General features: G+C 41.2%; 1 protein-coding gene across 1 annotated transcript in view; it reads left to right on the forward strand.

The window, feature by feature from the left end:
• Positions 1 to 14,261, forward strand: part of LOC149276710 (alanyl-tRNA editing protein Aarsd1-B-like) — a 36,108-nt gene that overhangs the window by 8,220 nt on the left and 13,627 nt on the right. Inside the window, exons 3-8 of the mRNA XM_089503370.1 lie at positions 482 to 641; positions 2,980 to 3,037; positions 7,165 to 7,321; positions 7,430 to 7,546; positions 8,034 to 8,164; positions 10,064 to 10,130. Coding sequence (XP_089359496.1) covers positions 482 to 641; positions 2,980 to 3,037; positions 7,165 to 7,321; positions 7,430 to 7,546; positions 8,034 to 8,164; positions 10,064 to 10,130 — 690 coding nt within the window. The remainder of the gene's footprint in view (positions 1 to 481; positions 642 to 2,979; positions 3,038 to 7,164; positions 7,322 to 7,429; positions 7,547 to 8,033; positions 8,165 to 10,063; positions 10,131 to 14,261) is intronic.

Consider the following 14,261-nt stretch of genomic DNA (forward strand, 5'->3'; position numbering starts at 1 on the left):
GACATATCATCACGCTCACAAAGGTTTTCCCTGCAGCACTAAAAAATAGACGCATAGCATTCCAACATGCAAGAGCTGAAATACACAGACACAATAACATGTTTTGCACGTTAGCATTGGAGAGGTTAACTAAGTACAGAAGCAGACTGAAAAGGCAGATGTTAGGGTCATCATAATACTGCACATATATAAGGTTAGTTACAATGTATCACTTGCGTTGTAAGCTGCTAACTGAGAGGAGACTGCTCCCTTATTAAGTAGAACTGGGTGCTGAGTTGTACAGTATTCTCCCTTTTTGTACAACTGATCAGGATATTTAACTGGCTTGACCTTTAAAAAGACATTACTTGACAACCCAAGCTGGCACTCTAGAAATAAAATGATATGCAATAAAGTAGGCCATTATGTGCTGTCAATCTATTATGATTTTTGTCTGTCAGGTGGTATACTTTACTCTGTAATGAACATTTTTATTTTCCAGCCAGATGACAGGGGTTTAATTGGTGGTGTGCCTGTGCTTCGAGTGACCCGGTATGGCCAAAATGCGGTACATTTTTTGTCTTCTCCCCTGGATATTGGTGCTCAGGTACTAGTGAAGGTGGACTGGGAACGGAGGTTTGATCACATGCAGCAACACTCAGGTGACTTTATTTTTGTTCCCCACCAGTTAAATCTTTAAATCAGTTAAACCCACATAAAACAGTAGGTGGCTGACCCCCGGAGCCTTCCCTTGCGGGACGCTACAAGGACTGACTTCCCGTGATGTAGGTGGGCGTGATGTAGGTTGCCAAGCTGTGACGGTGTGGAGGGCGTGGGCATGAGGGATTAATAGCACCAGGCCTCTGGATTTACTAACTTCACCCCTTAACAAGGCATCAATTATACCAAATTAACCCCCAAATCCTGCCCAGTAATCTGCCACGACTCACGATTTTGATACCAGATTTTTGAGATATCCGAATTAAAATATCTATCTTTATATATGTATCAACCCACCTCGGACAAACAACATATATATATCCTCTAGAAATTAGGTAATAACAATATGGTAACGTGTTATCCTCTCTTTGGGTTTGTGGATATCAATACTACAGTGGAAAAGTATAGTTAAAATGATACCATATATTGGCTAACTGAGAGTTTAATTTCAAGCTTTCGAGACCAAGTTGTTAGGTCCCTTCCTCAGGTATTAACATTATCAATACTACAGTGCAAAGACAGATATGAATTATGAATATTTTAATAACAAAAAGACATGTTACACAATGCCACCAATGTCGGTGGGCAGTTTTGTTTTATATTATATTTGTTTTATATCTTATATAACAATTTCCTTTTAATTCAGAAGCACATGTAGAAGAAAATGTTGTTGGTACATATTCTTAAACTGGAGGGGCAAATGTAATATCAGAAATATTTCTTTACTGAAAGGGTAGACATGACAGAGAGTAATACAGTGAAGGAGTTAAAGCAAGCATGGGATAGGCATAAGGCTAAGCTAGCTATAAGATAAGGCCAGGGACTAAGGAACATATTTAGAGGCTAGACAGACCTTTTTTTCTTTCTTTTTTTTCTTTACATATTTTCTTTATTAATCAAACTTGGAAGGCTGAATACATGGAGGCTGAATTTTTTTTTCTTGAATGTTCTGTATATTTTACCTGTATTCAGAAATTTTGCAGGTCTGGCTGAATACTTTATTACCTGTCCTACCTTCAATGTTCTCTTAACCTCTTAATTACCAGTGACGGAAAAACAGTTACTTAACCACCGATCAACGGTGTTGCTGAAATGCCTAGATAACAAGGCATTTGCTGACACAAACACCCACCCCAAGATAGCGACGTCTTAAAAAAATAAACAAATTAACGAGAGCCCCCCCACAGGTTGAATACAGGTACTGCATCTGAGCCCCTGCTTTCTAATCACAATGTGATTAGTAATATATATATATAAAAAAAAAAATGGAAAAAATAAAAATAGCTAAAAATATTATACAACTAGGGTAACAATTAAAGATAATTATACAGTGATGTCGCCATCAGAGGAACCATCCAGCTTTATTTTTATGAGCATGTGCTAAATTTAGCACAGTATGAAAAATCCTGACATGGACAGAGTTAAAATACTAGCAAGACACAAGTAGTGTCTACTTTAAAAGAAAAAAATGAATGGTTTTATGGGGAGAATTGGAGTGGCTGGGTTCAAAAAGGGGTCCCAAACAGGACATAGGCACAGACTGACCAAAATGAAAAAAGAAAACGCACTAACCAAATGTTTTTAGCCCGCAAACAACCTGGCAAACCCATGGATGGGCTGTATCATTGTACTCGGGAGAATACCTATACCAGGAGCTATAAATTCGTACCTGAAGTACAATTTGTGTGAAAAAAAATTACTACCACAGAGTTTGACAAAGGGTGGTAGTAGAATTAGTCTATGAAATGGGTTAAAATACCAGCATTTAAAATAACTTGGGGTGTCTAGTTTTCAGAAATATATGGTTTGCATTGGCCGGCTTCAAAGATGTCCCAAATAAATAGCACATGGTGCAGAATGACCAGATTTTGATTGTTCATCTTACTTTATTATATTATTTTTTTATAGGAAATTAGATGGTATGATAAAAATGGTATCTGAAGAAAGTCCTCCTTGTCCTGAAAAAAAACAACTTATAATTTGTGTGGGTACACTAAATAGGAGAGGAGAGAATGACAGCTAAACACAAGCTCCACAAAAATATTAACAGCCTAGGTCACAAAGGGTACAACCCCCCCCCCCCCCAAAAAAAAACAGCCTGCTCATTAAGGGTTTAATACCTTCTTTTTTTTTTCTTCTTCTTTGTTTTTTGTTTGTATTTTACTTGCTGCTCAATAAAAGAAAAGAAATAGATAGAGGTTGGGTAGACTAGATGGGCCGAATGGTTCTTATCTGCCGTCGCTATGTTTCCATTTTATTGACTTGTTCTCTTTGCTCTAGGTCAGCATCTTATCACAGCCATCGCCGATTCCCTTTATGGATATAAGACAACCTCCTGGTAAAAAATATAAATACATTCTTCTCTCCCCCCTCTCATTAACTTTTACCTTGTACTATTCTCATGAGTCTCTGTCTCTTATTCTATCTCATTCTTCTGTCTTTTTTCCCCCAACACTGCACCTTTACCCAGCACAGAACATTATTCAACAGCCCCCTACATACAATGCTATCCGGAAGGCTATCATTCCCACTTGCTTAACACTATCCAGCAGCCCCTCTCTTCCACACACCCATTTGGGTCTGTTTACTCAAGGGAGAGTGACTTTACTATACTTTATGAAAGTCCAACTCTTAGTGAGCGTCCCCTGCATGAGGAGGCTTGCTTGCTCTATATAATGTATATTTGAATCAGTGGGATTTCTTGAAAGTTTCCCCACTCATTAAGTTTTTCAGAATGCAGCACTATCTCAGCCCCATTTTGGGGGAGCTAAAAATTCAAATCCTTACAAACTCTCCTGAGAATTCTCCTACCAAAGAAAAAACATCAGGAGCCTGTCCATCCCCTGCACAAAACAATAATCATCTCACACAACACTATTGGGCAATCTCCTCGCAAGCCACAACATCCTGCAAACCCTAAACCTCACCATTGTACATCAGGAAGCTCCTCTCTCCCCAGCACTCAACACTATGTAGAAGCACCCTCTCTCCCTGGGGCACAACACTGCATTGGAAGCCTTTCCCTCTGCAATCCAACAGCCCTTTCCCCACATAGTATTCAGCAGCCCTCTCTCAATCATAGCAGATCATATTAGTCGCACCTCATTTTGCCCATTCCAGGTAGCACTAAGAGAGATGGCTCTACCTATCAGGTAGGGCAGGGACAAATAAATTAAGCCTTCCCCTTTTCCTCCCCAGTTTAAGGCTTACTTTCTCCAAAGCCATTAGGAAAACTACTATTCCTCTAGAGGATGCCTCTCTCTTTACAGATCTGCTAAAAGATCCATTGAAGCAGCCGCTGCAAATTTCTGCCCAGCTTTACCATTGCTTCAACTTCCAGAGCTGTCAGAATCTGGTTACAGCAGCCTTTAGAAGACCTAGCCTCTGTTTCTGGTGCAGATCAAGTGGCTAAAACAATAGCAGATACTTGCTTAGCAGTAGACTTTGTGTTAGTGACATGAAACATGTACACAGTACTGCCAGAGCTCGGGTCTTCCACCTCTACCTTCAACTGCTTGGGCAATCAAGAAAAGAAAGCTACAGTAATGGATATGGTTCTCAGAACTTCAGAGATTATTCATAGAACATCTGATGCACCTTCCTGCTTGAAGGGGCATTCTCTTACAAGGCCCCATTTGCCACCCGAATCCAAACTGAAAGGGAAAAAATAGCTGTTCAAGGTCTCTCCCCTTTAGTTATTAACACCCTTATGGCCAGCAGAAAAATGTTAACCTCACTCAAATATCAAATATTTATGGAAGATGTTTTCCCTGTGGTGCCAATCATAACACATATTGCAACCTTCGATTCTGGAGTTGTTGGATTCTTTTCAGAAAGAGATCGACGCAGGTCTTAGCCTGGCTACCATCAAGTTTCAGATTTCTGCTTTCAGTGTTCCCTTAGACTGCTCCTTTTGTTATCACCCATGTGTGTCGGGACCGACTTGTCAGCCGACAGGGTACTCCTGCCAAATGTTGCTTCCTCCTGCCGTGACACCAACAATTAACCCCTTCAGTGCCAGGCAGAACCAGCGTTGTAGATAGAAGGGTGGACGTCGCTGCACCCAAGCTGCATTGGCACTGTGGCTATCCGAAGCTTAGCTACACTGCGTGGCTATTGTCCTGAAAAGGACAATTAAGGATCATAGCAGCCCACCTCAAGCATCAGGCAACACTCATGTTGAGGTGAAAACAGGACTCCTTTATTAAAACCAAAGACAGAGCTATATATACACAAGTAAGAAAAGGGGCAAGACAAATATCACATGATCTAATTACCATGTCAGGAAGGAAGTAATTAGATCAAATCCTGCAACACAATATCCGGGGGAAGGACAGAATGACATGAGACATGAATAATTACATTAATTGGGGACGTAGACGTGGAATGACGATAGACATATAATTGGCTTGAGACAGACAATGGCCAGGACACAGGGATAACAGGAGCTCACAGGATTAACAGCTACCTGTTATGTAATTGATAATTAGGTACGCAGGAGTGACACCTAGTCATACCTACAGGGGGTCTTAAGACAAGGGCTAACTCACACAATAACAGGGGAAACACTTCACACCTATACAATTAACACTGCTAAGACAATCAGCCTTCTTCCTACCACAGGATGTCCAGCTGACGTTAGTTTTGAGACTGAGTGCTAAAACATGGGGAACATCAGCAGAAACTGAACCCCTGTATCCACACAGAAGTCTCTATAAGGCCTGGGCCTATAGTCAATAGGGAGGAGGCTGGCTCTCAGGCCTCTCCAGGGCCCCAGTGATGGAGGGTTCTGTCACACCATGTATCTGAAAATTTTGTAAGGCTATGTCTATGTCACGGACTGGGTCCAAACAGATGACAGGACCCAGCGCGCCCAAGGATTGTATGCAGGAGTCACAGTGCAGTAGTGGAGTCTGGACAGGGCCTGGTTGCAGGGTGACCATACTCATCCAGGTGTTGAGCACCTAGGGTTGTGCAGCCAAACACCAGCGCCCTGATATGGCGGCGGATGTAGTCCAGAACGAAGTTAAATCCTGCAGACACCCTGGAGCAGGCATGAAGCATATCACTAGAATCATGTGCGGGATGCTGCAGGCTGGGAGTATGGAAGCTAAGCAAAGGGTATAGCAGAGACATAACAAGCAAGGGACAGGGAGACCAGGCACAAAACATAACCAGACAAGACATACATGTTACAGGGCACTACAGTGAACCAGACAAGGAATAAACATTACTAGACAAGATATACATGATACAGGGCACAACAAAGGACAGGGAACAAGGCAAGGAATACAGGGGAAGGAGAGAGGAACCAGAATCCTCAGATGATACAAGGAAGAAGGGCAAAGGTACATAAGAGACACACAAACATGAATACAGAAACTAGCCTAGAACTATATGATAACAATTGGGGATTCCATCATATCATATGGCCATAGTATGCTTAGCCCACCACTACGCCAAAGTAGTCCAATGAAGGTGGGTCCTAACGCTAATCCCTGCTGACAGTGGTACGAAACAAACCAAACATGTAAACCAAACACATAGCACTGAGACATACCTTTAGACTGAAGACTGAGACAAACAGAACACACAGGTGGGGCACACATTATAAAGGAAACAGAGCTGAAGCAGAAGCAAGGAATGGAAGATCAGAACAGAGCAAAAGGAAATCCAGGAATGGATCGAAGCAAAACAGGGAAACTGAAACAAGACAGATATGCAGCTCCGCAGCCTGGGCAGAACGTGACAGTCTATGATGAGGCCAAGACTCGGTAACTACGTAGGATCCAAATTTAGTCCTTCGTCAGTTGACCCTAGCCCCTTTGAACTTTTGGAAGAAGTACCTCTCAAATGCCTGATACTCAATGTAACATTTTATTGACTAGAAGACTAGGGGAATTAAATGCTTTATCCATACTGGATCACTTTCTTAGATTCTTTGACAATAGAGTTGTTTTTTTACTTCCTCCTGATTTCCTCCCAAATGTCATTAAAGATGCCTTCTGATCTACTTGTTTCACACTAAGAATTGAACATGATCTACCTCATTGATCTTTTGGTCGGTATCAGGAAAGGCATGAAAGTTTCTAAATCAGTCCATGGATTACTGAATATATTTCCTAACGCTACATAGCGGGTTAAAAGTTCACTCCACCTGAGTTTCCTCATCATTGGTGGAATCAGCGGGAGTGCAAGCAGATTTACACTACCCACCCAACCTACAATCAACTTCATATAGTTTACCTCACTGTCTGCTCATCCTAACAAACCTCTTGAAAAGCTTCAGTTCCATGCTCTGTGCTTTAAAATATCCCCACCATCACAACTCATTCCTCTCATCTCTTTCATAACTACTTATGTCAGATTCCCACTCTTCCCAGTCTCCAGTCAACTGCGAATAACCCATGCAATTCCCGGTGGTATTTGTAATGGCAGCGATCTGGCCTAATTTTTCTCTGACAGGGAACTGGGAAGCCAGCGAAGTTTTATTGAGCTGAATACACCAGTGATGACACCTGAACAGGTTTATAGTATTGAGAAACATGTAAATCAAAGGATCAGAGAGTGTATCCCTGTCATTGTGAGGGTTATCACAACAGATGATCCAGAATTTGATATGGTAAGACTGGTGCAAATATTTATAATATGTGCCAGCTAGCTCTTTGCAATTGTTGCTACTTTATCTTCCTTGTTGTTTTTAAAATACAATCATTTGTTTTTCTTTTAGGTTAGAAGTCGTGGTTTGCCAGACAACCATGCTGGTCCAGTTCGAGTAATTGATATTAGAGGCATTGATGCTAACATGTGCTGTGGTACTCATGTATCAAATCTGAGTGACTTACAGGTGTGTTAGACAAACACTATGGCTCCTACCTGTCTCCTCATCATACTGTGTTCACTTATTCTCCAAACATACACCACTAGGTAGAATATGGTAAAAATAAGAGCCATGCATATAGTAACTTTGTATATAAACATGAAATCAGAAACTAAAACATAGGAACATTGTCACTATTTGAGCTTCAAACATGGTGGGATCTGTACACCTCCCCTTTTAGGACAACGAAATGGAGTAGAACATTTAATGGCGCTATAACAGCGTAATGTTTAATAAAATAATGACATTAGATAAACTGAAACAGGAATAAGGTTTCGCAAGTCTTCAGTGTAAAACAAGTTAAAACCTAATTACATAAAATAACTTCCTGTCTTACTAATTAGCATTGTTAATAGTGTTCAGTACCATGTACAGGAGGAACAAATTAATTTAATAAACACTGTGTTGAATATTATTTCATAATAAGAATATTTTGTTGAATTACATATTCTAGGTTATTAAAATTCTTGGTGCAGAGAAAGGAAAGAAGAACAAGACTAACTTGATATTCCTAACAGGAGAACGAGTTCTAAAATATGTTGACCGGAGCTATAACATTGAAAAATCCTTAACATCTCTTTTAAAGTAAGGCTTTGTTATTCCATTTGCTAACTTTATTTTACCAATATTATTGTGTAATACAAAAGAAATACTTGGCACTTACCCCGCACTTGCTGCACAGTGAATCACAGTGACTCTCTTATTACAGAAGAAAAAGTGTGTACACATCAAACGTAAAATGAAAATGTTGATAAATGTGATCAGTGCAATCCACCAGAAGATAGTTGAGACAATTTACAACCATAAATAAAATACTATGATGATGCAGTCAGACATCCACAATTCCAATTAATACAAATATAGAAAAGAGAAAAATCGTATATTATGCATAATACTGTAAAACTTCGATGTTACAGTGCTGTACAGTATTGCAGTCTCATGTGCATAGAGATAGGTTCATCAAATGGTGTCTTCTTATGGCACACAAACGGATATGATTATAAGAAATCAGCAAATACAATCGTCAACAAATTTATTATATATAAAATACCTTACATAGTAGTTTTCAGCATCCTGCATCCACAAGCAACGTTTCAGGTACATAAATCCAAAATCTGCAAACATCCCAGCAATAAAACGAAGAAACAGAAAATATCATACTACCAGTTTCACCCTCCATAGTGACAAATCAACATTTTTTTATTTGATGTGTATACCATATGATTAAAATAATTTTCATCATGTAGGTATGGATAGGATTTTAACATGGTGATAAATTATTATTAGTAAACCGTTATTGCTGCCTTGTGGTTTTTTTTTAATAATATGTTTTAAGGACTATGAATGCTATTCCACTGTAATATTAACAAACTAATACGTTTAATTATACCAAACAAAATAAATATGTTTCCATGACATTCTTGACATATTGGCAGTTAGCTCTGTTGCATAACGCAGATCTGCATCCTCTGTACTGATTTTAGGGGTGTCACATGGTCACAGTGATCGTATGATGCCCAAGACTCATGGGATAATCATAAAACATTCTCATTATGATTTTATAGTACATGAGACAAACAATCCAATATATTGGATTTTAAATATAAACACTGGAATAGAAACTAGATACTTCTGTCGATTAATCCTTATCTCAACTGACCAGGTTTGGCTTCAGTCTCATGCCCAATCCTTGCTCCTAACTACCATTGGTAAGCTGCAGCCAGTGTTAGGCGGCCGTGGGGCCACATAGACATCTACGTGGCCCGGTGCTTCTCAGCCAGCCCCCGGACCAGTGAAATCTGCAGGTGTGGTAAGGGTGAATTAATGGGTGAGTGTTTAGGGGCAGAAATGGGGCAGCAAGGCTGTTAAGGGGCAGAGGTGGCACACGCAGGCTGCTTTAGGGGCAGATGTGGCACAGGCATGCTATTTCAGGGCACAGATGACACAGGTAGACTGGTTCAGGGGCACAGATGGCACAGGCAGGCTGCATCAAGGGCAGAGGTGGCACAGGAAGGCTGCATCAGGGGCAGAGGCCTACCACATGAATGTCTGGCTAAGTATAAAGTCATAGGTGTTATGCTGTACAATATCTGTTTAGTAAATGTTATTTATTTAAACCTATTTATAAGTTAATATTTTATTTTTTCAGATTTCTATTTGTTTCCAGTTGTGATTCAGATTACAAATTTGTACAATAAATATTCTAGCCCACAGTAATTATTTTTGTAGGTGTCTTTACATTTTAAAGTGGGAGGGGTGCCAGATTTTTATTGTACTAAATACTCACCAACTAATACCATCCTCTGTCTTTTGAAGAAGAAACAATTAAATCTAATCAATATTGTTTTTTTGTCAATGGAGTGCACACCATCCAAATTAACACATTTTGCCTAGACAGTTTCGGTTTCTATTTTATTTTTTCAATGTATTCTTGTTTGTAATATATGAAGCTCTTCTGATTATGTACTTCATTTAAATTCATAGATCTGGCTTTGAGGAACACACAGAAGCTGTGGATAAATTACAGAAATCTGTTAAAGCACTACAGAAGGTAGGGATATAGACTGAAACGAAGAAAAATAACTACATAAAATCTTATGTTTCTGTAATATATTGTCATATTCATGGCCTATGTTCTTACTCATAAATGATCTAAAACAAAATGTAAGTGCTAGACTTGTGATTTTTTATTTTTATTTCTACAGACATATGAGAACATGCATGAGTAGATACCCTATTGGTAACACTAGTCATTAACCCCCAAAAAACAACAAGCGCAGAAAGTTGATTAAAACACCACCAATACTACTCTAAAGCAAAGGAATGTAAAAGTTAAAGGCTCAGCTCCACTTACTAAAAATTGTCCACTACCATTAAAAATTAGGAAAAACATTGGAGGAAGGAAAACGAAACAACAAATGCCTCACCCCTCTTCTAAGTGAGGCACTTAATAGGTTGAGTAAAAGATAACAGATTATAACTAGATGCTAGTGAGAAAGAGGATAGCTAAAGAGAAATGAGAGAGACTGTGAGAAAGGGAGTATCACATACGGGGTCCATACAGACGACTGTAATGACCCATAGCGCCCAAAGATGGTGTTCAGGCGTTATTGCGCAGTAGTGGACAGGGTCTGGTGCAGGGCGACTGCACTCTCCCGGGTGCCGGGTGGGCATCTAGGGTTGTGCAGCCACATACCAGGGCCCTGACATAGCAGCTGATTTTGGCCAAAACTTGGTGATATCCTGCAGGCACCCTAGAGCAGACATGAGACCTAGCACCAGCATAATGTGCAAGATGCTGCAGGATGGGAGTATAGAAGCTAAGCAGAGTAACATACCAAGCAAGTAGGAGAGAGCGAGCAAGAAATTTAGCCAGACAAGACATACATTGTACAGGACACAACAAAGGACAGGGAGCAAGGCAAGGAACATAGGGGATGGAGTGAGGAGCCGAGATCCTCTGACGCTTCTGCTTTAAGCAAGGATAGGATATCTTAAACTGGGACATAGGGAGAGAGGAACCGAGATCCTCAGATGATTCAGGGAAAAGAGGGCAAAGGCACATAAAGGACTGACACACAAACAGAGGACTAGCCTAGGACAATATGATAACAATTGGAGATTTAGTCACATCTTATGGCCATAGAATGCTTAGCCCACCACTACGCCAAAGTACTCCAATATTCGGTGGGTCCTAGCGCTAAACCCTGCCTACTGAAATGATAATAAGCTGAAACTTAACGTTGAATCTAAACACAGAACCAAGAAGGACATACCTTTAGCCTACTGACTAAAACAAACATAACAAAGAGTGGAGCACATCTTATTAAGGAAACAGAGCTGAATCCAAGAACAGGACTGAAACAAAGTATCAGAAGTACACGGCAGAGCTCAAGGAAACCCAGGAATGGATCACAGCAAAGGGGGAACTCTAGCGAGACAGGGACACTAGAAAGAAGCAGCTCTGCAGCCTGAATGGAGCCTGACAGGGAGGATATAATGAGGAAGGGGAGAAATAAGAGGCAAAGGGATATAGAATAGGAGAAATAAAGAAAAAAGGTGACGGGTAAAACAAAATGTTAAGAAACCTTAAACCTGAATATTTAAGAAAGTAAGGTTTTGGCTTTCTTAGGAGAATATCTATGTGTGCACAATTATTGGGCAACTATTAGTGTGCAGGATTATTATGCAACTAAATGAGAACAATAATTTTCCCATTTTAGGTGTTTATTTATATCTATTAAAGTGAGAATACTTAACAAACAACAAAAAATTTACGAAATTTGTGACATTTCCAAAAATAAATAAATCAGGGGCCAATATAACCACCCTTCTTTTACACAGTCATAAGCCTTCATTCATGGAGTCTGTCAGTTTCTTGATCTGTTGATGATCAACTTTTTGTGCAGCAGCAACCACAGCCCTCCGAGACACTGTTCAAAGAGGTCTACTGTTTTCCTTCAACTTCAATCTGCCTTTAAGAAGGGCCCACAAGTTGTCAATAGGGTTCATCAATGTGTTATTTTTTCATCTTTAAGGCCTTTACTGGCTAGCCATGCAATGGAGAACCTCCATGCATGCGATGGAGCATTATCATGTGTAAAAATCATGGTCTTAATGAAAGATGCAGACTTTTTCCTGTACCACTGCTTTAAGAAAGTGTCTTCTAAAAACTGGCAGTAGGTTTGGGAGTTGAGTTTGAGTCCATCCTAAACCTGAAAAGGTCAGACTAGCCCATACCAGTATCCCTCCTCCACCTTGCTTGGGTCTGAGTCGAAGTGGAGCTCTGTGCCAGTTACAGATCCAGTGACGGGCCCATCCGTCTGGACCGTCAAGAGTCACTCTCATCCCATCGGTCCATAAAACCTTTGAAAAATCTGTCTTAAGATATTTCTTGGCCAAGTCTAGATGTTTCAACATAGGTATCTTGTTCAGTGGTGTCTTTGGTTTCAGCCTTCTGTACCGTGGCCATGTCTCTGATCACTGAACACCTTGTACCTCTGGACACTACAGGTAGGTTCCTGGTAGCTTCATATTTGAGTCTTTTTTTTTTTTTTTAAATCGTTTTATTAGCATCGGTCACAAAACAGAAATAGAGAAGTAACATAGTGATGCAAGGTCAACAGTAGAACATCTCTGTAGTACAAACCGATACACAGACACAGGATTCACATGTCGGCGGAGTAAAGACAGAATACCGATGGCGAAACTGATACACATGATACACAACCAACAATAGACCTCAGAAATGCCTAAGCGACCAGATAACGCAGTGACCTTGATGCAGCTTTACAATTTTTGTGTCTTGTTCACTTGTAAACCACTCATTGCGTGAAAGGAGTACCATTACATGGCAACACAGTAACAACATTGGGGACGTAGCAAAAGTACCATAATATGAGTGAAGCTGAGTGGTGTGTGGCATACATAACCCTATAGAGGGAACAATGAGAACGTACTACAGCGGAAGGCGACTGTATACGAAGAGGATGAGACAAGCCAAGAGGCCATCCTCCGCAAGCTACAGAGAACGGTCACGAAACAAGACATGAGGGCAGTAGAGATACTGGGGGGGTGGAATAGAGGATAGAGAGCTAAAGAGGGGAAGAAAAGAAGAACAGAAGAGGAGAAGAAAAAAAAAAAAAAAAGAGAAAACGAGCGATCCAGGTGAGTACCCATCCAGTCAGAGCTAAAGACGAAGCAAGGCCGCAGACGCTCTGGTATCCGTGAAAGCAGCCAGCCAAGGATCCCAGATACTCTCAAACTTCGGAAGCTCATCTCTGAGTTTGGCGGTGATGTGCTCCATCGTGAGAAGGTGCCATATATGTGCTGAAATTTCACCATGAGTTGGAGGGGGGCCTTTCCAGTGTCGCGCCAGGGCCTGTTTAACGGCAGAGCATATATGGTGGATGAGGCGCTGGGCGGCAGGCGACAGGGGCAAGTCGGGGGCATCCATGACAAGTAAAGCGATTGCAGGCGAAGGGGCAATCGTGGTGCCCAGGGCCGTGAACAACATGTCAAAGTAGGTAGACCAGATTGGGCGCACCACGTCACAAGTCCACCAGGCGTGAAGGTAAGTACCTCTCTCACCGCAACCTGTGAAGCAGCTGGCATCACTGTTCCGGAACATACGCGAAATCCGTACTGGCGACATGTACCAGTGTGCGAGAACTTTGTATGCCCTTTCCTTGGTGACTGTGTTAACCGTGAGTTTGTGCACATTTGCCATGGCCTCGTCCCAGGCGTCGTCCGGGAAGGTCTGCTGGATTCATTGATTTTGTATCCCGAGATCCTGGAGAACATACTGAAAGTGTTGTAGAGGTTTGGAAGCGAAACGAGGGGGTTGGTGATGGTGAGTAAAATGTCGTCCGCAAACAGGCTCAATTTGTACTGAGTATCATGGATGCCTGCTATGTCCGGATGGTTTCTAATAGCCACGACTAGAGGCTCAATGCAGAGCGCGAACAGGAGGGGAGAGCGGGCACCCCTGTCTCGTGCCGTTGCGGATGTTAAGTGTCGACGACTCACAGCCCATTAGGGCAACGGTGGCTGAAGGATGGCAGTACAGGGCTCGGGCCCCACGAAGGAAGCTGCCTCCCAGTCCGAATCTCTCCAAGACAGCCCACATATAACATAGTAACATAGTTCATAAGGTTGAAAAAAGTCCATCAAGTTCAACCTA

The sequence above is a fragment of the Sceloporus occidentalis genome, unplaced genomic scaffold, assembly GCF_023333645.1.
Source record: "Sceloporus occidentalis isolate IW3139 unplaced genomic scaffold, rSceOcc1.0.p SCAF_230, whole genome shotgun sequence".
NCBI classification, from domain to species: Eukaryota; Metazoa; Chordata; class Lepidosauria; order Squamata; family Phrynosomatidae; genus Sceloporus; species Sceloporus occidentalis.